The following is a 24,282-nucleotide window of genomic DNA, read 5'->3' as shown; positions in this document are numbered from 1 at the left end:
ATCCGAGCCTGCACAGCCCCGGTGGTGGGGGCGGCAGGGCCGATCCAAGCCCGCCCAGCCCGGGGCTGAGCCAGTAAACTCTGCCATCCCACGATTCTTTTACTAACTGGCAACTTTGTGAAAGTTGCACGTGGATCCTTGCTGCGAACAAAAGTGTGGCTTACAATCCGGTGGGGCTTATATACGGAGGAAAAACAAAACACTGCTGACACCCCAGAAGTGCGGCTTATAATTGGTGCGGCTTGTAATAGTGAAATTACTGTAATCAGAGTGGCCACAGGTGGCCACAGCCTGGTCAGCAGGGTTTGCAGAGAGTTACAGTAATTTCACTAATACAAGCCGCACTGTTTTGACCAAAATTTTGCTCCCATACCGGAAATGCGGCTAATATTCAGGTGCGGTCAATATGTGAATAATTTTCTGACATTTTCAACCCTGGGAGTGCAAACCAAGTCAGTGCGAACTGCAAAGTCAAGCTCCTGCCAGTAAAACCCTGCATTTACGCAGTTGTTACAAATTGGTTACTCTGTTACGCGACGGGTGGAGCTGCTCTGTGCAGGCAGGACAGGGGGTGGGGAAGGCGGGGCAGCTCTCTCCTGCTGGCTCCGTGGCTAGGGGGAAGGCAGGGGCTCTCTCCTGCTTGGCCCCGCGGCTCAAGGGACGCAGGGGCTCTCTCCTACTTGGCCCAGTGGCTCGGGGGGCTCCCGTCCCCGCGTGCCGTCGCCGCAGGAACAGGCAGGCTACATCCCTGGCTCCCATGGCTGCCACAGGTGCTGGCGGGCTCTGTGCCCCCCCTGCCGCCTCGGGGCAGCGCAGGGCCGGAGTGACTGAGCCCAGCGGTGGCAGCGGCTGGCCCCGAGCGGCCCCGCCGAGCCAGTAAACCCCGCCCTGCCCCGGTTCCGTTACTATTTGGCAACTTTGTTGCACGCGGGTCCTCGCTGCGAATGACAGAGCGGCATATACTCGGGTGCGGCTTATTTATGGACAAAAAACAAAATGTTTGCCAACACCCGGAGATGCAGCTTATACTCAGTGCGGCTTGTATTCGTGAATTTACTGTATTTGTGTCAAAGGCCATTTTTCCCTTGTATTCTGGGGGTACATTGAATTTATGGTTGAAGGAGTGAGAAAGAAATCCAGGATCCAAAAATATGAGCAAATGATGGCAAACAAGGATGTACCAGGTGCCAGAAAACCCATTTAAGAGTTTTACTCAGACAAATATACCTACAAATCTGAAACTTAGAGAGGCAGCTTTCACTATTCAGATACTTTTTGACATGCCTAGGAATAATTCTAATTATAGAGCCTTTCAAACTTGTGTGACCGAAGTGAATTAAGTTAAATAGTCTGCTCAAACTGCCAGAGGCTTTACAGCTAAGCAAAGAATTATTCTAGTTCTGATTTTATTACTCCGGTATGATTTTTTTTTTCCCCTGAGCTTATTGGAAATTACATTTTCTTATTACCCACTACCTTCAAATATATGGAAAGAAGTACTTCCTGATGTGTGAGTTTTCACTTTACTGCACTGAGCAAAATGGTAATGGTGTTGTCTTATCTATTCAGAAATTAATAGCAGATGGGACAAGCCATCCCTAAAAGCAACAGGCATTTATTAATACCAGAGTCTAGTTTCTAATGCCTGGTGGCTATTATAATGCCAATGAATTCCTTTCAGAGAAAGGAATCCTGTTATCCTTCAGCCTGTTATTGAAATATATTATTGAAATGAGACAGCAGAATCAACTTACTGAAAGTTATTTCTAAAGAAAATCATGTGTAACTGTAAAAAAAAAAAAAGGCTTTATTTAATGATGAAGGCTATTTACTTTGCCTTATGTGTGTCCAGTTCATGATGAGGAATAAATGACATCTAAATATCTAGTAAATTAAAAGCAAGTAATAGCCGATAGTGGCTGGCCAGATCTGTATGTGCTTTTCTACTGATGCCAGAGTACTAAAAAGTTTATGTTCTGGCATGTGTCATAAATAATTAAAGCAGTGAGATTTTTACAGTCACAGACATCTGATTTTCCCCTGCTCATTTTAGCTGTATAATTATTTTCAATTTTTAACAGAATTAAGACCCATTAAAAACTAGGATAACTGGTCAGCATTTCTTTTCCTGCCACTCAGTCCAGAGGAAGATGTTAAAAAGAGAGCAGTTTCATTTATAGACACTAACTTCAGGAAGTTTTACCTGTAGTCCAACATCAGAGAGAAGTTCTCCTAGAGGATAAATCTGAATTACTGGGGAGATATGTTTGCATAAAAAAACACGAGGAAGCCTAGGTAGATTAGGCTGCTTCTGCTGCAATAAGTCCCCTTAGGACATTGCTCCTTCCACCTGACAGGGTTCAACCTTTCTGAGTATTTTAGAATCTCCAGCCTAAAAACTGCTCCTGATGACATTAGCCTAAATTGAAGGCTTTGAAGTCAGCAGAACCAACACAAAAGCAAGCATCCCCCAGGGCACAGCTCATGGCAGAGGACCACAAGGAGTAAGGAGAGGTTGATCAAATGCAACTGATAAAACCCCTGGAAGATGGAGAGGACAGACACCAGACCAGCCAATAGCTTATGTTGATGGAATGTGTTCCCAGGGAGCACCTTTCCTACCAGAGGGCCAGGAGATTCTCCAAATTCAGTTTCAGAGACTCCAGCTGCAGTGCCTAAGGAACAGCAAATCCTTTTGAAAATCAGCCACGACTTTCTCTATCACCTTGTCCCATGGAGAGTCGCATTTCATGTGGAATAACTGCATTTGAGGGGGAAGCATTTGGATAACCAAGGTGTGGTCTGAAGGTGCCCAAACTGGGGAGGATGTAATAGCACGAGCAGCAGCATACTCTCTGATAGTAAAGATGAGTTTATGAGAGCAAGTAGTTTGAAGTTCAGTTCTGTGGATTTTTCCCAAGTAGTTAGGCTGTTTTTATTGTTATTTATATTCATATAGCATCTAGTAGCCTGAGGTAAGTACTGCATTAAGTACAGTAATTTCAAGATTATAAGCTGCACCATTTTGACTAAAGTTTTGGTCTGTACCCGTAAGTGAGGCTTGTACTCCTGAGTGGCTTATATATGAACAATGTTCAGAAATTTTCCAACCTGGAAGTGAGAGCCTGCAGCAGCCCCGAGCTGAGCGGGACCCCACGCGGCCCCAGTGGTGGGGCAGCGCCGCCGATCTGAGCCCGTAATAGTTCTCTGTATTTTTTCGGTGTTTTCAGTCTTGTGCGGCTGCGCGGCTCCCTGCCTGCCCACCCGGTTTCTTATCCGCCCAGCTCCCCACCCGCCTGTGCGGCTGCCTGGCTCCCCGCCCACCTTGGCTCCCCACCCGCCTCAGCTCTCCAGCCACCCGGCTCCCCGCCTGCCTGCACAGCTGCCCGGCCTCTCGTCTGCCCAGCTCCCTGCCCGCTGGTGCGGCTGCCCGGCTCCTTGCCCACCCATGCAGCTGCCCGGCTCCCCGCCCGCCCATGCGGCTACCTGGCTCCCTGCCCGCCCGTGCAGCTGTGCAGCTACCCAGCTGAGTGGCTATTCAAAGGCAATGCAGATTCGTTGGAAATGCTTGTAAAATGAGCACACTCTTGTTCGTATCTTTTTCTGCTTGTTAATACAACTTGCAGGGTACGCTGCCACAGCTATTTTCTGTATCTTTTTTGGCTTGGAAATAACGTTTCCAAGGTTGGCACCTACCAGTAAACCCTGCGATCCTGCAATTCTGTTACTAATTGGCAACTCTGTGAAAGTTCGCTGTGAACGAGAGTGCGGCTTATAATCAGGTGCGGCTTACAGTAATTTCACGACCATAAGGCGCACCGGACTATAAGGCGCACCACCCGGGAGCCGGCACATTTTGCAACTTTGTAGATCAGATAAGGCGCACCGGACCATAAGGCCCACCTTTTTTTGCCGCGAAGATCCGTGCCGCGCGCAACAAAGTAACGAATTAGTAACGGAAACCCGCAATCATGGAGTTTACTGGCAGGGGCTCAATTTGGAAACATTTTTCACAGATCGGCGTAGGCTTTCAAAGGCAACCCCAGGCGCCCTCCCTGTGCAGTGAGCCCTGGCACTCCCGCCCGCCCCCAGTGCCGGCTGGCGCGGCTCGGCGCAGCTGCGGGGCCGCCTCCCCCTTGCGGCTCTGTTCTGCCATGGTGCTGTTCCCCCTCACGGCTCCACGAAGCTGCCGTGCCATTCCCTCGCTCGGCTCGGCGCTCCTGCCATGCCGCCTGTCCCTCACTGGGTTCAGCGCCACCGCCATGCCACCTGTCCCTCGCTCGGCTCGGCACTCCTGCCATGCCGCCTGTCCCTCACTGGGCTCGGCGCCGCCGCCATGCCGCCCGTCCCTTGCTCGGCTCGGCACTCCTGCTGTGCCGCCTGTCCCTTGCTCGGCTCAGTGGCGCGACCGCCCTGCCGCCCATCCCTCGCTCGGCTCGGCGGCGCCGCCACCATGCCACCCGTCCCTCGCTTAGTTTGGTGCTCCTGCTGTACCGCCCGTCTCGGCGGCGCGGCCACCATACCGCCCGTCCCTCACTCGGCTCGGCGGCGCCACCGCCCTGCCGCCTGTCCCTCGCTCGGATTGGCTCTGCTACCGTACCGTTCCGCCTCGCAGCTCCGTTGTGGCACCATGCTGTTCCCCCTCGCCGCTCCGTGGAGCAGCCCTGCCGCCCATCCCTTGTTTGGCTCGGTGGCACCACTGCCCTGCCTCCCGTCCCTCGCCCAACTCAGCGCACTGCAGCCCCATTGGCCCCTATCAGGCTGTGGCCCCGCTGCCTCCAGCACCGCGACCCCACTGGCCCGTGTTGGCCGCAGTCCTGCTGGCCACACCTGCCCCTATCAGCTGTGGCACCGCTGCCCCCAGCACTGTGGTCCCATCGGCCCCTATCGGGCTGTGGCCCCTCGGCTCAGGCCACCGCGCACAACAAAGTAACAAAGTAGTAACGCTTTCCTGCCTTCCTGCTCCCTGTGCCTGGGGCCGCCCAGAGCCGCCCTCTGCCTTCCTGCCCGCGCTGCTCCCGGTGCCTGGGGCCGCCTGGAGCCACCCTCTGCCTTCCTGCCCATGCTGCTCCCAGTGCCTGGGGCCACCCGGGGCTGCCCTCTGCCTTCCTGCCCGCTCTGCTCCCTGTGCCTAGGCCTGCCCGGGGCTGCCCCCCCATGGTTACTCGGCGCTCCCGCGGCACCACCCCCCCTCACGGCTCTCACTTCCAGGGTGGCAAATGTCGCAACTTTGTAGATCATATAAGGCACACCGGACTATAAGGCGCACTTCTGGGTTTAGGGAAAAATTTTAGTCATAAGAGTGCGCCTTATAGTCATGAAATTACTGTATATATTGATGAAGACCTTAACACTGCTGACATGCGGCTTATAATCAGGTGTGGCTTATAATCGTAAATTACTGTACTTCTTAGACCTTAGACTCAGTGTTGGCTCCGTTACTCCCCATGTGAAGCAGATTTGCCTTTGGGCCTGGTTCAATAGACACAAAGGTGTCTATCTGACTTAATCAACATGAAAAAAATTCTCTTCATTGCTGTGAGACTGCTCCTTGAGTGGGGCTACCTGCACGATTGTGTTTGTCATTAAGAATTCTGTTTCTGTTTTGCAGAGCTGAACCAAAAATAGCTTGGTTTTTTGTTGTTTTTTGGGTTTTTTTCCCCCTCACTCCCTCTGTGGTACTTTGACAAACATGAGAGAGAAACTTCTATCTTCAGTGGAGTCTGTCTTGTTGCATAACAGAGAAAATGGGAATATCAATAGTATTTTTATCTTCAGCCCAAATTCTTAGATTTTGAACTGTTTGTCCATGATCTCCTTTTCCTGCAGCCCATGGCACTGGATTACGCAGTAAAGGCAAAATGAGTAACACTTCCCTCTGTTGCAGTAGGTGACACTGTCAACTCCAAACTAAAAAATTATATATCTGTCTAGAATCCTCAAGCTCATGATGCAAAAGAATGAAAGGTAAAACAACAAAAGCTGTGCACCTTGGAAAATATGAAAGGAGTAGCTTCTCCCTGTCTCTCTGCTTGGACTCCTTTTCGTCTTGACTTGTAGACAGCAAGATTGATAGATGAACATCTGACCTTGATAAAACTAGAAAGGAAAGCACAGAAAGACTGTCTGTTTAAGTTATCATTTAGATAATTTAATTTTTCTGAGCCTCCAACCTCATGAATAAAATAGACATAGAAGTCAGGGGATGGGTAGTCCCTATTGTCTGTAGGTTGTTCATGTGTGTTAATAATATGGCCTTTATGCAATGACTTTCAGATGTGTTATGTTGTGTTTTCAGGATGTGCAGTGCCATCTCAGTCCTAAAGGCTGCAGTCTGTCCAGAAAAGGCTATTACCATGCTAGGCTGGCAAAGGAGTCAGGGTCTCTTTTCTGTCCCTGAGGCCAGTGCAGGGCATGATTTGCACTAAAACAGCTGAAGTCTCTTGCACTCTTTAACATCCACCCCTACAATTGTGGGAGTACTGGATGTCCTATCCCCAGGAACATTTGAGATCAGGTTAAACAGGGCTCTGAGCAACCTCATCTAGGTGAAGATGGCCCTGCTCACTGCAGAGGCCTTGGACTAGAAAGGTCCCTTCCAACCCAAACTATTTTATGATAAGGCTGTAGTTAAACCTGGACCAGAGGGCTCTGGCCTGTTCTTTGAGACCAAGACCTGAACATGCTATAGCTTTCATCTCTTCCCTTTACTTTTAGTTTGGATCTTTAGTATTCAACTTTCTGGGTTTTTTTCCAGCTATTGTGTTTTTAATTAACTATTCATTCCTGGGAGTAGTTAGCCTCCAGCTATTTGGGGAGTTGGGGAGGGGGGCAGGAAAGAATTAATGTCTTGCTTCAGGGTTTTTCTTGGTTGTATCTGTCTCCATTTATTCTTCAATTCTTTTAGGCTGACTGGAGGTAATGGTTCTTAGCATGCTTTATAAATCATTCTGCAAAGGATCTTGAGTGAGCCTTTTATTTAATAAGTGTGGAGAAGTGGGCTTTTATTCCTGCAAAAGAGGTGACAAATTCACTGTGATTTCTTCTGGATTACTGTATTTGGGATAGAAGAAGTAATAGAAGAGTCAAAAGTATTGTTTTTACAGCAAGTTCTAGCTGCCCTACTTTACTTTAGAAGCATCAGTTATTTATGTTGAAAAACAGCATTTTGATTTAATAGCACATAGGTATGGGTGCTTGGAAGGAATTTAGAAGCTCACTTTGAAGAGTTGGGCCACTCTAAAAACCTGAACATTAATGTTCTTGAGCTTTGGAAAAAGGTGAGTCTGCAGCCACATCAAATTTCTGAACTCACCTCCATTTCTAGACCCTGCTAGAGCAAGTCTCAGAGATGAGATTGCTTGCACAGAAGAGTAAACAGGATTCGGTTACAGGGATTTCAAAGAGAAATCTTTATTCAGGCTGCTGGAAACTGGCACCCTGGCTCCTTGTGTCCTGTCTGCGTGAGATACCTGCCTCCCTTGCACAGGCTGTGATTCTGAGCTGGGCCATCACTCTGGCTTGCCGGATCTGTCTACAGTGGGCAGACTTAGCATTGCCCAAGCTATATTCCTCATATAATGATGAAGCCACCACAGAGAAAGCACAATGCTGACCTACAGCAATTTAAAATTTACTTGAAATGAATACTCATCATGTGGATTTTGAACTGTTGGACTATGGACTGTTCCATAGGCATCACATTGGATCTATTTAATCCCCAAAAGAGCAGTGGGAAAACTGCTGCATATGTCATGAAACACTTTGCTAGCCCTGTTTACACCCAGATTACTGATGAGAAATAACCAGATTTGTAGGTCATGGGAACTGATTTCTTTCCAACCACAGAGGCAGAGCAGAACAATCTGTGAAGACATTTTGGTTTTAACAAATGTGTAGCCAGGCTCAGCATCCCTGTGTATGCTGAGCATTACTTCACAGGAAAGTCTGTGAAAAAATGATGCTATGGATGCTCTGTCATGGTCAGCATATATGTCTGTGGTGTGGTTTCTCTTCTGCAGGCAGTCACAAACACTTGGTTTCCGGTTTTAGTACTTCTCTGTGTGGCTTGTGTGGATTCCTTCTTTTTGATTTTTTGTTTTCTTGAAGGATGTGTGCTTGTGGTGTCTGTCATTGAACAGCTTGCACAGTGGCACAACAGTACAGTAAAGGCAGCTGTGGAGAGACTGTGTGACTACATACCTGGTAAGTACCAAATAATGTGCCATATGTTGTGTTGGTGCTGATGTATTTCCCTGTTAATTAAAAACTCTCATGGGAAGGCTGAAAAAACTTTATCCACCTCTTGTGCAGTATCTCAAATGTGTGTAGCTCAGAGATAACAAATTGCTATTTACAGGAAAGTCAATAACATGGCTTCACTTAGATTCAGAGCTGGGATTTTGTCCTAAAGTTAGAGTGAATGGGGCTGTATTAAGCCCCACACACATGTAAGCACCAACACATGAAGACCAGTTCCCTTCCTTTTTCTCCCCTTTGTCTCTTTTGTAACAGCTTAAGAATAGATTCGCTGTATACCCCACTACACCTCTTGCTTGTTGATATGGGTCTTTATAGCAACAGTGAGATGAAAATGTTTTCAGCAGGTATGGGAACTGCTATTGTAAAATTTTAAAAATGAGATTAGGCTGACAGGTGTAAGATGTGAGCATTTGTTGTGCATAGAAAAGCTGAAATTTAATTGGTGATACAAATTTCAAAAATTATAGATATTCTATGTGAATGCATGTAACACTTCCCTTTTTCTGCCCCTTATTTCATCTACCCAAAGGAGGTTGGAGCTCCACATGCACACCCCTAAATAGAGAACAGTTTGAATACCAGAATAGCTTTCTGTCTCGCAGACCAATCCTATAACTATTTAAGTGACTAGATCTCACATTCATGATATCTTTTTAATGTCATTAATGTAAAAAGATGGCTTAGGATTCTTCATTAAAATGTCATTTTTATATGATTTCATGAATTGTATCTCTGAGAAATCATCTCATGCTGTAGACCTTAGTTTCACAGAAGATATGTGTATAATATTAATTCCCTCCTTTCCAAGGGAGGATTTCCCAAGGCAGAATGGGCAGGGAGCTAATTGCTAGGATTAATTCGTTGATAGAATGATGCTTATCTGATTTCTATTCCAGAAGTCATATCATCAGTGTTTTAAATTACAGGCACATACCCACGATGTTGCAATTAGAAGCACTGAGCTTGCTATTAAAATACAATTTTCTTCTTTAAATTATGACATGCTAACTCTATGTTCATGATTCACTCCAGTGGACCTTGTTCTTCTGACATGTCAAGATATTTCTTTTCAGCTGCCATTTACACACATAAAATCCTATTATCTCTGTAGCTGAATTTGTATAATCCAGCTACCTTCTGAGATGCATGGATATATCCAGCAGAAAAAAACCTGACCCTGAACTTGAAAGGAGTGAAAAATCCTATGGATTTTCTGGGAGCTACAGTGTAACCTGATTTATCCTCTCCTGGGAGGTGAACACTGCAGCTCATCAGGAATCAGCAGCTTCCTCTTGCTGCTTGAAACAGTAGGAAAGCTTTGTATGCTCCTGAGGAGCAAACCTACTAAAGCAGGTCATGCATTTCACATGGAGAAACAATTTCATTATTATGCACATGCCTACAATTGATAGCAAGAATAACTGCAACAAATTAATAGTAGCAAGGCTTCTCCTAAGGCATAAAAAGGAGTAGGACTCCAAAAACCCTAGAAAGTGGATTTTTTGGAGGGCCTCCTATAATTATGATTACAGTCAAGTCAGGTTTGGATCAAGCCTTCTGTAAAGTTATGTGATGTTCAAGAACAAAAAATGCTTAGAGAAAAAGAGAAAATTTCAGTACCTGTCAGTCCCACTCAATCTCACAGGTTGTGTAGCAAACAGAACCACAGCCTCATTTGTATGGAAATACTTGCAATGTGTGTGACTCAAGCAACATGGCAAATAAACCTATGAGAATAAGAACAGTAATGTCATGAGCGAAGAAGGCTCTTCAGCAGATAGAAAGGCCAGGTCGAGGGGAAAGGGCAGTATTTACAGTGTAAGAGGTGTTGTTAGCAAGAATGTTTGTTTACCTGGATACTGACTGTCTGTTTGATGACACAGAGGTATCTGACACCCAAAATGTGCTTCAAGACCCTCTGCTTCTGGCTTTGCCTCTGAGTCATGTTCTGCTCTATGTCGATCACTGCTGTGTAAACGCTAGAACTCAAGTGCAAATGGCAACATGATAATAGCATCTTTTTTGCAAATATTTGTCCTCTGGGATTCAGCCAGTGTTTGTGTTTTCAGGACTAGGAAGGAAAACCTCCTGGACTGTTCTTAGAGGATCTAAAGGATCTTAGGGAATCTCTTTTACCTGAAACGAGTATACTCTACATTTTCTCTAAATTTTTCAGAATTTAGTTTTATTTAAGCTTTTTTCTTGCCTCTGAACACCCACAGTCATTCATCATTTTTCTCTTTCTCTCCCCCTCTCTTCTGACTTATGCTGCTTCTTCCCAATAGAGATTTCTCTCTGCAATATCTTCTTCTTGTGTATGTTAGCAGAGCTGGAGGTTTGAGAACACATGAATACAGCCTGGCTCCAATGGCGAGTCCTGTAAACACTGTCTGTGGCTTTGGTCTTGGTGTTTTGTTGAAAGCCAAAGCCTCAATGGCATCTGAGTCTTCCAAGAGGACTTTATGTGCTCAATGATAATTTAACATTATTACTATTCCTTTTACCTCCCATCATTTTTTACACCATGGGGTAATTACATGGTAAGTTTTCTATATACGTAAGGAAATTAGTGGGACCAGCAAAACACCAATATCAGCTCTCCAGAGCTGATAAGCAGCCAAACTCTCTTCTCAGATACCAGGAGAGGTTACAGCAGCCAGCTGGCTCCTCCAGAGCCAAAAATGTTGTGGAAATCAGCTGGTTTGGAAAACTCATAAGAGGACCGTCACTTGTGATGCACTGGAGAGGTGTTGGGGAAGCCAACCAAGTTTGTCTGAAGACTACTTTAGGGAGCCAGGTACTCCACTGGCAAGCCTCATCAGAGCATATTCTAGTCTACAGTGATGCAAAACACAGGGTTACTGATGTCTTTAACATCTTTCATTTTAGGTGAACAAGAATAAAATCTACTTCTAGTCAGGAGACCAATTTTTACTTCTAGGAGCAGATTGCTCCTAAAGAGCTAATAGTAAGGAGTTATGTGGCAAAGGAGGCAAACAATGAAGCTAATGACTTGATTGAAAAAAAACACCAGTCATAGGATAAGAAAAATCAGCTACTCTAGTTAAGCTGCTTGCAACACCATGAATAGGAGGGTGCTGGGAAAATTATCTCTTCGTTCCCTAATATGCCTTCCTGGTGCCAGTCTTCCTTTCTCAGGTGTTGGTTGCCAACTGGGGTGTCTGCAGTCCCAGTAGGAGACCAGCTGTGGGAACAGGAGCACACTCATGCTCACCAGTGGAGGCCCTGCCACAAGCATTTGTACCCTCCAGACAGTAAAACGACTCACCCTGTATACAGCAGTCCTGGGTGTGTCCAGCCTGGCACTGGTTAAAATGGAATATTCAGCCCAAAGTTGGAGGGAAGCAACTGTTTTGGGTGTGTTTATGATTTTTCTCTGGGAAAGATGAGAATTCTCTGTGCTTTCTTCCCCAGGTACAGATAGTTATCTGTCTGGGTAATAGAGGTGCAAGAGAAAATGACAACTCTAAGGAGTTTGAAGAGCTGCAAGTTTGTTGTCATGGCACTTATGTGAACCTGTCTCTTATGACATTTCACGGCACCACCCCAGCTGGAGCAAGGCCTGACACCTCCAGGATTTGTGCATTATTAACCAGCTCTAGTCTGTTCAGGCCAAGAAACAGGCAGCTTTCCCTCTTGGGAACTGTCAGATCAGTGCCGTGCTTGTATTCAAACCCCCATTCTCCCTCAGTGTCTTTGCTCGGGTGCATGGATCGCCTGTTATTTTACAACAGTACCTTAAAGAAATCTCTGACGAGCTGTCTTATTGATGACATGCTTTACACATATTAAGGAAACCACCCGAGCCAGCATCCTAAAAAGGTACATGGCTGTAGACTGTGAAAGGAAGCCAAATGAAAACTGTCAAGTGTTTCTTTGAATGTAATTACTACTGCACAACTGCTGCTCTACACAAAACATATTCTCATAGGTCCACAAGCCCCCAGAAGCTCCAAGACAGTTCTTGGAGTAGCATCAAGCCCAACATCACTTTCTATGCTTTGTTTATGTGTTTGTTTTTCTTCTTCTTTCAAACCTACTGAGATGTTTATCTGCTTAGAAGATGCTGTGGCATGCACAATTTCTTTTGACTTTTCCATTATGCTATACTCAGAAAAATTAACAAAAGTTAGTTATCCTTTTTTGTCTTTATCATGTGATTTACCTAAAGCCAGAAGGGTTTTAGGCGAGATTAGAAGCTCAGATTTTCCCATTATATGGTCTTACACTGAGATTAGAGATTCACTTGCCTTCCTCTAAGGTAAATCAACATTCACCTTAATGAAAGAACTGCTGCTGTATTTTGACAGCTATGAAACCAGTTTCACCATGCTCAATTACTTAAAAAAATAAATAAAATTCTATTTTCTAGAAAAACTGCAAGGTTTCTGTTATGTGCTTGCTGAACTTTACGGACCACACATAGCTGAACTGTAAGTATTGCTGTGTCCTCCCAGATTTTTGCTTAGTTTGTTCTTGACATGTAGAGATGTGCTGTCAGGGTGAAGTGGAGGGATTTCACTCCTAAAATTACATTATTTTCAAAACAGAGTGATTCTGGTTTGGCATTTGTCACAGCTATTCCTGAGTAAATAAACACGGGCTGCCACTGGTAACCCTTTTAACCTTTTTTAATATTCCATTTAAATCTCATATCTGGCCCACCTGATATCATTATCTTTTGAAATTCAGCTCATTTGGTTGAGAGAGGAATTTGAATAACTCACGTAAGTGAGACAGGTTCTATAAAATAACACTGTTGTTGCTTGGCTCTTGCTTTCTATTCTACCTTCAATCAGACTTTTTAATTGTCAGCCCCTACATGCTCTCAGCCCTGACCTTGATATGCACTCTGGGGAAACCTACTATATAATCTAAGTGATTAAAAAAAATAAAATTTAGGTCATTTTATTCCCCTTTAAAGTTGTTAATTTAATTAATACAGCTTTTACTACACCTTCTTCTTCCGTAGGGCTTTTATTTTTGTTTTTAAAACTAGCAAGGAACTGCAAAGTGCTTACAGAACTAAGAAGTGCTATAATCAAATATCTTAATTTAATTCTGGATTATCTCAGAGGTGTGTCCCAAAGAGGAAGAAACAATCCTAGCACTCATGCTTGATAATTAAAGGCTAAGAATCTTTGAAGGATTTCTGGTTATTTTGTTATGACTGAACATTCATATGTGCTGAATTGCATATGCATTAACTTTAACATTTAAATCTTTGTCAGGCTTATGACTGATTAAAAAACTAGAATAGTTATAATGCATTTGATTCAGGTGCTGCATGTAGACCACAGTCCTTTTTCATCATCCTGGGTTCCAATTTTAAATGCTGAGTAGGATGTCGTGGCAGAAAGTCATTAGAACCCAACACTGTACTGAGCAGCAGTTATGGGCCATGGTGAAGTGAGCTGAGATGATTGTGTGGTTTGAGAAGATTTAGCTTCCCATGGAAATAGCTTCTGCTTTCAAGAGCCCAGAAGAACATAATTGTCTTTGTTTATGCACCATTTCATTCAGCATAGACAGGAAAATGAATGCTGATGTGGTTTGCCATTCCTTGAGGCTGTGTAAACAGGATCCAGGACAGCTGCTTTGTCATCTCTACTCTCCTCCAAAGGTGAGTTGGTTTCCCACTTCTCTTAAAACTAGTGATTGTGGAATGTCTTTTAAGCTGAAATTGAGCAGTTTGAAGGCTTCCACTACACGTGCATTGTCTAGGAAATAAACATTTAGAGCACAGACATTCCTAAAAAATGTCTGTTTGAACAAATGGTGCATAACACACACTAGCTGTATGGACCCTCATCAGTTGAGGGTGTGTGGGAGTCACAGGGCCAAATTCTCCTGTGCCAGTCTGGATCAGAAAGGAGGAGTAGGGACTTTATTGTTAAGCAGTGTAAAGCAGATATCCCAAAGCAGATACTCAGCTGAGGTTCATCTATGCCACCATGTTACCATGGCACAAGTGATCCCCACATTGCCTGATCTGCTGTTACAACCTGTGTGGGCAAAAGTTACCTGCTGCAAATGCAGGGCTATTTGACTTGGATTAGTCTGCAGTGTAAGAGGTTTAAGCTAATGTGCGTTATCTTTTGCCACAGACTGAAATCATATTTAATTACCACCACTTCTCTGATGTACAGTTACTTGTAAACACATTTGCATGTCCTTGATTGCATGTCCTAGACCTTTGCAATACTCTACACATACACATCTGTACAGGTGTCTAAATATGTGCTGTTTGTTTTGGGATTCTTTTGGTTGTGAGTAATTTTTTCCATCCCAGCTACCATGCACATCCAGTCACACTATAACCTGTGAGTGAAGAAGGTTGTTTGGTGGTGTTGAAAAGCAAGCTATTCACTTCAGCACCTATTTTTTGGAAATCTTTTTCCCTGCATCTGGATAGAGAAAGACATATTTGATTTTCCAGTGGCCTGTGTGAGATGTTTCACACAGGATTTAGTCTGACAGTTGTTGAAATCAGGTGATATTTTTATGGGTTTCAATGACTGCAGTTCATCTCCAAAATGGATTTAGTTCTGCCAGTATTAAGGTCTGGAGAAACACTTGCCTTCCAAGAATGGCATTTGGTTTATAGCAGGTGTGAGTCTATGCTCCACGATATGTTAACATGGAAATCTACAGATGTGCAAACACACAGGGGTGAAAGAAGATGAGTGCGAGTGGCAGAGAGGGCCCACACTAACTCGGCTCAGAATATTGCCCAAACTTTATCAAACAGGTGCCATCAGAAATCCCCCATCCTGAACTGTCAGAAATGCAGGGTGCCTCTTGAGGTGAAAGATGATGCAGGCAATGAACTGCACTTGGAGAGATGGGCTCACCACGGCTGCACGGTGAGTTAGGCTAATGAGCCTGGAGAAAGGGGCTTTTTAAATCAAGGTGGTTCTTGTGAAGAAATTAAAACACCTGTGTTGAAATGTTAGGCTGATCAGATAGAGAGGAAAGGATGCCACTCATGGGGTTACTGTCACATCATTATGAGGTCTTACTCATCTCCCAGTGCAGGTGTAGGACCAAAGTGCTGGCTCCTTCCACCTCCAGCAACCACTTCAGTGAGTGCACTGTCCAGAAGAAAAACAGCTGAACATAGTAAGACTTTGGTTTATTTTTTTTAAACAAAATTTGGACTCTTTTTTGCGTGGCCTGGAGACTCTCCCTCAGAGTGAGTGGCTCAAGCAAACCCTCTTCCAAGTGGTAGTTTGTCAACAGTAATAAGGGAACTCTACCAACAAAACCATTTTTTTACACTGTGCTCTTCTTTTTGGCTCTTCTCATGCCCAGAGAGAGCATGAGGAGATGGGAGGAGCAGAGCAGTGCTTGGAATTCATGCTCAAGTGGTTGATAAATTGCCCACAGTAACTCTGTGACTAGTCAGACTGAGTAAAGATGAATTATGGGTGAAAAAAATTCATATGCATTCAGGGACACAGGTGCATAGAATGCAGTTTACCTTACATTTGCTTCTTTAGTTTGTAATTTGATTGATCACTTCAGTTTTGAGTCTGCGAATGTTGGCGCAGTCCCCTACCAAGTGTTCAAACAAGACTTTAATACTAATGACTGTTCTGTTCAACTCTATTGGTTTTCAGGTACTTCACTTATTAATTTAGACTTTTGGATGCCCATTTTCCCAGAATTAGTATCATATTTGTACTGGTAAAGGGAGTGAAAGAAGTAGTGTTACTTGTCCTTGGAAGGCAGTATAATGCCCAGATTTTAATTACCTCTAAAGTGGAAAATATCAATGTGTATCTGCTTTTTCCATCATTAGTTTATTTTCTTCAGTTTGTGTGCTTTTGCTTTAGTGAGGTTATGGGCTTTGAGGAAGAGCCCCTGCTTCAGAAGCCTTTCAAACTATCTACTTAATGGAGACACTGCAATCTGTGTAAATGATATGTGCATTGTTTTACATACTTTCCTCATCTTTGACAAATTAGCCCAATTTTTTTTTTTTACCTGGAGCTATTAGCACGCTGTGGTTATTCTGGAAGACTTTGCTCTAATTATGAATAAAACATATTGCTCTGTTCACATGGAGCTCAGTGTTCTCAGCATGGAGCTGGAGCAGAAGGGCATCCGGCCTGGGCAAGGGCAACCTCCTGTTGCTGGAGCTTGGGCAAGGTGGGCTGCTCTGCTGGGAAATTTCAGGAGCAGACCTCTGATGTTGATGGGGAACATTGGAAGGGGCCCTTGCAGCTCCTGGATCACCAGCATGACTGTGCAACCAGATGCCCCTTGTAATGGGTCCTGTGAGCCCCTTCTTGCCCCTTCTTGCCAGTGGCTTTTAGAGCAGAGCAAAGGTTCTCCTCTGCCCTTTAGTATGAGGGTGGCAACACTGGGGTCTCCTTCAAGTAAAGAAACAAACTAATAGGGCACATCAGAAGTGAAGGCTTAATAAAGGTGGCTGAAAAGTGGACAGTATCTGAAACTGCTGTGAAATGCTTTGTGGCTGAAGGTATATCGTAATGTGCTTTGTGGTTCAAACCACATCAACAACAGATATTCTAATATGGGCTGTAGCATCACTCCAAAAGACTGACCATAGAACAGGCATCCAAGATAGCTGGTTTAGGATGACTGGATAATGTTTTAGCCAAAAATGTTTATCAGCTCATATGCCGGAGGACTTTTTGCCCAAGATTTTGTAATACAGGAATGCTCCTCTAGTGAGTGAAAAGGGCTGAAATAGGGTAAAGAGTTTTATGCACTGCCTACCAAGTTTCTTTTCTGACCCTTGGAACAAACAGGATTGCAGGAGATTATTCTCAGCTTGTCTCCAGATTGTTTTAAGCCACCTGGCTTGTTTGGTTATATGACAAAAATTTAATTGATTTGCTGGGGCCAGAATAATGTCTTGACTTCAGCACTGTTGTTGTGCTCTAGTAATCACTAAAACAGTCTGTGTTGGAAGTTTGTACTCCATCTTTCTGCCTTTCAGGGTGCTTCTTCTGCTTCCCATCCCTTTTATGCTCCACATTATGAGAGACCTTTCGGCTGCATATTTTGTCCTTATCTCCATCAATAGGTTTTTGGCAGAAGACATTTTGCATCAGCAAAAATATACATATTTATGCTCTTATAATTTTATCTTGCCAGCATAAGCATCACTGCCACAAGCACTCATGATGGTTTGTGTATCTTCTTTCAGGTCTTTCACTGACTTTCTACAAAGCCACATCCTTCATGGATATTACTGTAGTCAGCATGCTGCTTGACAAAGTAGGAGCCAACCAATTCTGGCAAAAATAAACCCTTTGGGGTTTAGTAAAATAAAAATATTTCCGCTGTTATCTGTCATTCATCTTTCTCAGTAAAAATGTAAGCTTCTTCCTGGGAAGTGAGACAGAACCAAACTCCAGGGTCTACATTCCTAATTAAAAGCAGGCTACCAGTCAAAAGTAGACTTTTGGGACTGGGAGCTGTTTTTCCTTCTTTTGAGACCACAAGCAGTGAAGCAAGCATCTAGGAGTCAGGCTAGGTCCTATGGAGCGAGATGCCTTCCCTTTAGCCTTTGTTTTTGGAAACAAGTAAAATCCACTGAAATGTGAGTTTTTGCTATAGCCTGATACTGAGCCCTGAAGAAACTACCTATAGACAGGTAATAGCAAAAGGCACAGCATGAGGGTTAGTTGCTCCTCTTTTACTTGTTCCTCTGCATTTCCTCTGCTCTTCTTCACTGACACAAAATAGAGTAAAATAAACCCTACCCCAATTGAAAACCCAAACAACCCCAAACAGCCAAATCATACAACCCAAACATTCCACCAAATAAATTGAAAGGAAATAGGATGACATGGGGTTTGCAAGGTGGTGCATGCATGCAGCTGTGTGGTGCCAATGTAGAAGCTGTCTCAGGCATGACCCTCAAAAACAAGTCTTGGACAACCCACAGGCACAGAGATATTTGGGGTGGGAGTGTAGCAGACAAAAGTGTGAGGACGAGGAAGCACTGCTCACAAACAAATCCCACTTTTACCTGTGCTATTTGACAAGCTTTTTAGAATTTTACTATCTTGGTACAGTAATTTCACGATTATAAGACGCACCATTTTGACTAAAATTTTGGTCCAAACCTGAAGTGCGGCTTATAATCAGGTGCAGCTTATATATGGACAAAGAACAAAAAGTTGCTGTTTTAGTTTGGAGGACAGGTGTCTGCTGAGAAAGACAGGAACTTCTCTTTGAAATGGAGAATGTAAACCCCCACCCTCCAAATTAATAGAATTTTGAAATCAAGGGGCTTTCAGGCAAAAATATGGGAATTAGGAATAATAGTTCTTTGCTAGGGAAATTGAAATAGAAATACAGTACTACAAAGGAACAAACTCCAAACCCTGACAGAGTACAACCTGACACCCCATCAGGCAGGGTATTGGTAGCAGTTCGATTAAATGGTGGCTGCATCCTCCTGCAGTGACAGATGTGATTCAGCTGAAGCAGTGCTCCTGTAGAAGGTGCAGTTTCCCTCTGGAGGTCCAGTGGTGATGTGGAGAAATCCAGTTTTCCTCTGGAGTCCAGTGGAGAAAGGGGCTCCCTTAGCGTCCCAAAACCTCTGTTTTTATCTTGGTAAGAAATGCTGGGCTCTTCCCCCTGGTTGGAGCAACTTCCAATGGGATGAAGTAATTTTATCAGTCACACAGTGGGACTCAGTGGGCCATTAGCAGAAAATGGCTTGTTGGAGGAAGGAAGGGTTGTGAAAAGATAAAGAACAATGCTCTGCCTGGTTTCAATGGATGGCCCATTAGCAGAATATCTGCCATTGAGATAAGGATCACTGCCCCCACCCTCAACAGATGGCGATAGAATAGATACCTTTTATCACACCCTGTATTGTAACATGTGGCTTATAATCAGGTGCAGCTTATATATGGAAAAAGAAGGAAAAGTTGCTGAAACCCAGAAGTGCGGCTTATACTCAGTGCGGCTTATAATCATGAAATTACTGTACTCTTGGTTGAAGGATTATGAAAATGAGAAGTGTAACTTGGAGTGTTTTTTAAATATCTGGTCTCCTGGGAAAAAGGAGACACAGATTGAAACTGCACCCTAGGCCTCGCCTGCCTGCTCCCCAATTACCCTGCAGAGCTGGCCTGGGATGCTGTTTCATGTAGAACATAAGATATTAAAGGCTCTTATCCCAGGGTTGGTATTCTGCTTTATTCTTAGGCTTCCATGTGGTCAGAGCGAGAGATGGGGATAAAGAGAGAGCCCACACGTGGGCTCAGGGTTTTTCTCTGGGTCAGGAAAGGGGAGGGGTCAGCCTTGGCTTCAGGCCAATCCCATCGCAGGGGTCAGTCCATTGGTCTTGTAGGGGTTACAGGGTTAAAGGGATATACCATTCTTAAAGCAGTAGGGTATTGGGTTACAACATCTCACCCTTTTTTTGTTTAAAAGAAGAGAGAAGGTTATTCTGGATACAACTTAAGATCTTTCCCACCACTTGGGGTTAGTAGGGGCTTTAGATTGTTTCAGGGTTTTCATCTCTATGTGATTAACCATGGCGACAGAGGGCATGAGACCACTAATGGCCTTGAGAACCAAGTGACGAAGGATTCCAAATGCCAGTATTACAAGGAAAAGAATAACAAAGAGTAACAAAATAGTTTTGACTATTGAAGTCCACCACCCCATGAATCCCCAGCCCTTGAACAGTTCGTTGAACCAGTCTTCAGATTCTTGCTTCACTTGTCCGATCAAGGTTTTCATGTCTCGGAGGGCAGCATGGACATTAGGAGCTTTCGAGGTCAGGTTCATGCAGCAAAGTCCTTCAAATTCCTGGCACTCATGTCCATGTAGCAGCAGGAGAAAATCTATGGCAGCACGATTTTGGAGTGTGGCCTGCCTGGTAATTTGTTCGTCTTCTAGGAGGGAGCTGATGGCAGTGGATGTCAAATTTGCCTGTTTGACTACCCAACACTCTAGGTGGCCCAATTCACCCAGAGCCTTGGCTGCCGCTGCCCATGGAAGAAACAGGGATACAGCAACTCTTTTAGATTTGGCCCAATGAAAAATTTCAGAGTCACAATCTTTGTCCACATTGTTCGCACTTCTCTTTTGGATTTTATTTACTGATTTGTTTTTATGAGTCCAATCTTTAATTAAGGTTTCATTGGGTGCCAACAGGGACAACCGCCCAAAGGTACATGGTCCTCCTAAAAGCTTAGAGGGAATTCCTGCCCATGCCTGATCTCCACAAATCAAGAACAACCCCTTAGGGAGGCTTTTGGGACTTGTGAGAGATGGGGAGTTTGCTGCAAGGTGACTTAGAACCCCGCACCACTTTTTGGCCGTGAATTCCTCTCTATATTGTATTACATTGTGGAATCCTTTGGTGTCAGAAGGTTTTGGATAAATTACAAGCTGAATGCAGTATTGTGCTGGATAGGAACCTAACAGCTCTAATTCCTGAGGTTCCTGAGCTGCTTTTGGCAAATTGGGCAGCAGTTCCTCCATAGGATTCTCTTCTGTATGCTGCCTTTTAGTTTTGTATACTGAAATTGTGTGTATCCCGGGAATTTCATTGTGCATCTCCATTGCAAAGCTGGCTGAATATTCTCCAGCTTTCAAGGGAACTCCTACCAGGCAGGTGGACATAGGATTTTCTGCTGCTGCCGAGGACAGGCATATGTTTTCCTGTTGGAGTGTCTTTGCCAGGGTCACCCAGACGTTTTGATGCGGCTGAGGGACGATCCATGCAGCTGCCTGACTGTTCAGTGTTAACAGGATGACAACTTGGATAGGGTTCATCATGAGTTGAGTGGAAGGGAGGTATTCTCAAAAGAAAACAAACATTTTAAAACTTGTTAAAAGTCTCTGAGTCTGCCGGGAGGTCATCTTCTGTGTCAGTTCTCTCTCCTCTCCGGCGGCGTCTTCTTTTCGAAGCAACTGCGACTTGCTTCTCTTCCTCTTCAGCTGGAGCTGACTGTTTGGGGACAAAAGGCTTCACCCATTTCTGGGGAATCCACCGAGGGCCTGAGGGAGTGGATACACACGCATAACCACGTCCCCAGGTAATAAGCTCATAGGGACCTTTGGTTTCCCATGTTTCTGGATCCCTAATCAAAACTGGTGGATGCTCAGACAGCTTGAACTGTTTGCCACTGTTAAAATGACGAACCACAGGAGGATTCATGTTTTCAAATGAACAGTTCAAGAAATTGATAGTGAACAGGGCTTTGCACAGCTTCTGCTGTGGAGACATCCACACAGTTGAATTGCTCTGTCTAGCCAGAACATGCTTGAGCGTCTGATGTGCACGCTCAATCACAGCTTGGCCTGTGGGGGAGTGGGGGATGCCTGTCTTATGTTCCACTCCCCACTGCTGGACAAATTCCAGGAACTCCTTGGACACATACGCTGGGCCATTATCTGTTTTGATTTCCTTAGGGATCCCCAATACTGAAAAAGCTTGCACTAGGTGTTGTTTGGCATGCACAGCTCTTTCTCCTGCATGGGCAGAGGCATAAACCGCACCTGAATATGTGTCAATGCTTACATGAACATATTTGAGGAGACCAAAACTGGGAATGTGTGTGATGTCTGTCTGCCACACCTCACAGCTGCCAAGGCCTCGGGGGTTAACCCCTGCACCTAGCGATGGCATGGCCTGGAGCTGGCAGCTGGGACAGGTGGCCACAATGGCTCGAGCCTGACTCCGTGTTAGCTTGAACTGACGGATCAGACCTGGCACATTCTGATGGTATTGCTGGTGGCTCAGCTTTGCCTGTTGGAAGATATCTGGGAGGCGTGCTTGTTCTGCTGGGGTGGCAAGGGAGTCTGCCTGACGATTCCCTTCTGCGATCTCACCTGGCAAATCGGTGTGTGACCTCACATGCATCACATAGAACGGATGTTCTCTATGAGAAATCAGATAGATTAGTTTTGACAGCAACCTGAAAAGCTGCTCATTGTCAACCTCTTTCAGCACTGCCTGCTCCGCCCTGGACACTACTCCCGCTACATAAGCCAAGTTACTCCCGCTACATAAGCCGAGTCTGTTACCAAGTTGATTGGCTCTGAGAACTTCTCAAAAGCTCTTACCACTGCAGCCAGTTCAGCTACCTGAGGCGAACCCTCCACAAACTCAACATCAGCTTCCCAATGCTGAGTCTGAGGATTTCTCCAAGTCATCACCGACTTGTGGGAAGCCCCAGAAGCGTCTGTGAACACTGTGAGAGCTTTGAGTGGTCTCCGACTCCTCTTCTCACGAGGAATGAGGTGGAATTCCTCATTGAACAGCTTGTGAGACGGGGCATGGACTGATATTTGTCCACTGTAGCTGTCCAGAGACAACTGGAGACTGGCATTGCTCTGGAGCAAGTGCTCGAACATCTCCTTTGTCAGCCTCTCAGGAGAGTTCCTTCCCTCCTCGGAGAGTTTGACTGGAAGGTGAATACATGTGAAATCACAACCTGCCAGCTCATACAGTCTCATCCTTGCCTTACGAATCAGCTGAGCTATGAGTTCTTGTGGCTTAGTGATGGTTTTGGATCTTTGGTGGGAGAGGAAGACCCACTCTATGATTAAGAGCGAATCTCTCTGCCCCTCGATCCACTGGAATATCAAACCGTGTAAGTGTGGCAGTTTTCCCAGAATTATGAATTTGAAAGGCAGTTCAGGCTTGTAGCGATGAGCCTGCCTCTCTGCCAGAGCTTTCTGTACCTTTTCGATTGCAGCTTTTGCCTCTGGGGTCAGTTCCCTGGGAGAAATCAGCTCTCTCTCCCCCTTCAATAAATTGAAAAGGGGCTCTAGGTCCTCATTAGTGAGGCCTAGCCAGGGCCTAACCCAATTTAAAGACCCACACAAGGAATGGAGATCTGCTAAGGTTTTTGGGTTACAATTAATGTCCAATTTCTGAGGAACAATGGTCCTTGCAGTGATTTCCAGGCCCAGGTACTTCCAAGGTGGCATCCTTTGGACTTTATCCTCCTGCAATTGAAATCCAGCAGAGGTTAAAACCTTAACCACTAGGTCAAGCGTGTGTTGGAGTATAGAGTCATCGGGGGCACACACAAGCAAGTCATCTACATAATGTAGGATGATAGCTTCCTTTCTCTGAGCACGCACTGGAGACAGCAATGAGGCCACATACCACTGGCATATGAAAGGACTACACTTCATCCCTTGAGGGAGCACTTTCCAGTGGTAGCGCTTCATTGGGGCTTCTCTGTTGATGGTAGGAACAGAGAAGGTAAACCGTGGAGCATCTGCTGGGTGTAAAGGGATTTGAAAGAAACAGTCCTTAATATCTAAAACTGCCAATTTCCAATTTTGAGGGAGCATCATTGGAGAGGGCATCCCTGGTTGAAGTGATCCCATGTCTGCTATAATTTTGTTTATTTCCCGGAGATCATGTAACAATCTCCATTTGTCCTTCCCTGGTTTCTTAATTACAAATACTGGAGAATTCCAAGGACTTGTAGTTTCTTCTATGTGTCCTTTTGCCAATTGTTCTGCTACAAGCTCCTCCAGCGCCTTAAGTTTTTCTTTACTCATCGACCACTGAGCTGTCCAGATTGGAGAATCATCTAACCATGTCAATTTGTGGGCAGGGCGCTCCTCAGTGGCCGCCTTTAAAAATCCTGAGAACTTTTGGAAATTACCATTTTCATTCCCCACTGAGACATGGTATCTCTTCCCCACAGGGGGCACTTATAGTCTGTAACAAACGGACGGACACTAGCTATTTTTCCATCCGGCCCCTCAATTTGCATGATTCTTTTTGATATTTTTGCCAATTTGATTCCCCCTATACCTTGGATTTTGCCTGCCACGGGTTGTAATTCCCATTGTGACGGCCACATCCTTTCGGGTATGATCGTCACATCTGCCCCTGTGTCCATTACCCCCTCCACATGGAGATGGTCTGAACCATGGGTCAGATTGCATGCCACAGAGGGTTTTTCCTCACCCACCACCTCTGCCCAATAGACTTCAGGTGATTTTCCTTCTGCTGTGATTTCCTTT

The 24,282-nt window shown here is 44.9% G+C and overlaps 1 protein-coding gene across 3 annotated transcripts in view; it reads left to right on the top strand.

The window, feature by feature from the left end:
- Window positions 1-24,282, top strand: part of LOC117006347 (acyloxyacyl hydrolase-like) — a 136,776-nt gene that overhangs the window by 37,131 nt on the left and 75,363 nt on the right. For all 3 annotated transcript variants that reach the window (XM_033078737.2, XM_033078745.2, XM_033078753.1), the window contains 3 exons: window positions 8,110-8,205; window positions 12,656-12,716; window positions 13,807-13,906. In XM_033078737.2, the coding sequence (XP_032934628.1) occupies window positions 8,110-8,205; window positions 12,656-12,716; window positions 13,807-13,906 (257 nt within the window). The remainder of the gene's footprint in view (window positions 1-8,109; window positions 8,206-12,655; window positions 12,717-13,806; window positions 13,907-24,282) is intronic.

The sequence above is a fragment of the Catharus ustulatus genome, chromosome 1 (genome assembly GCF_009819885.2).
Source record: "Catharus ustulatus isolate bCatUst1 chromosome 1, bCatUst1.pri.v2, whole genome shotgun sequence".
Classification (NCBI taxonomy): Eukaryota; Metazoa; Chordata; class Aves; order Passeriformes; family Turdidae; genus Catharus; species Catharus ustulatus.
Note: the sequence above shows the minus strand (reverse complement) of the source record. Positions and strands in the feature narration are given on the sequence as shown.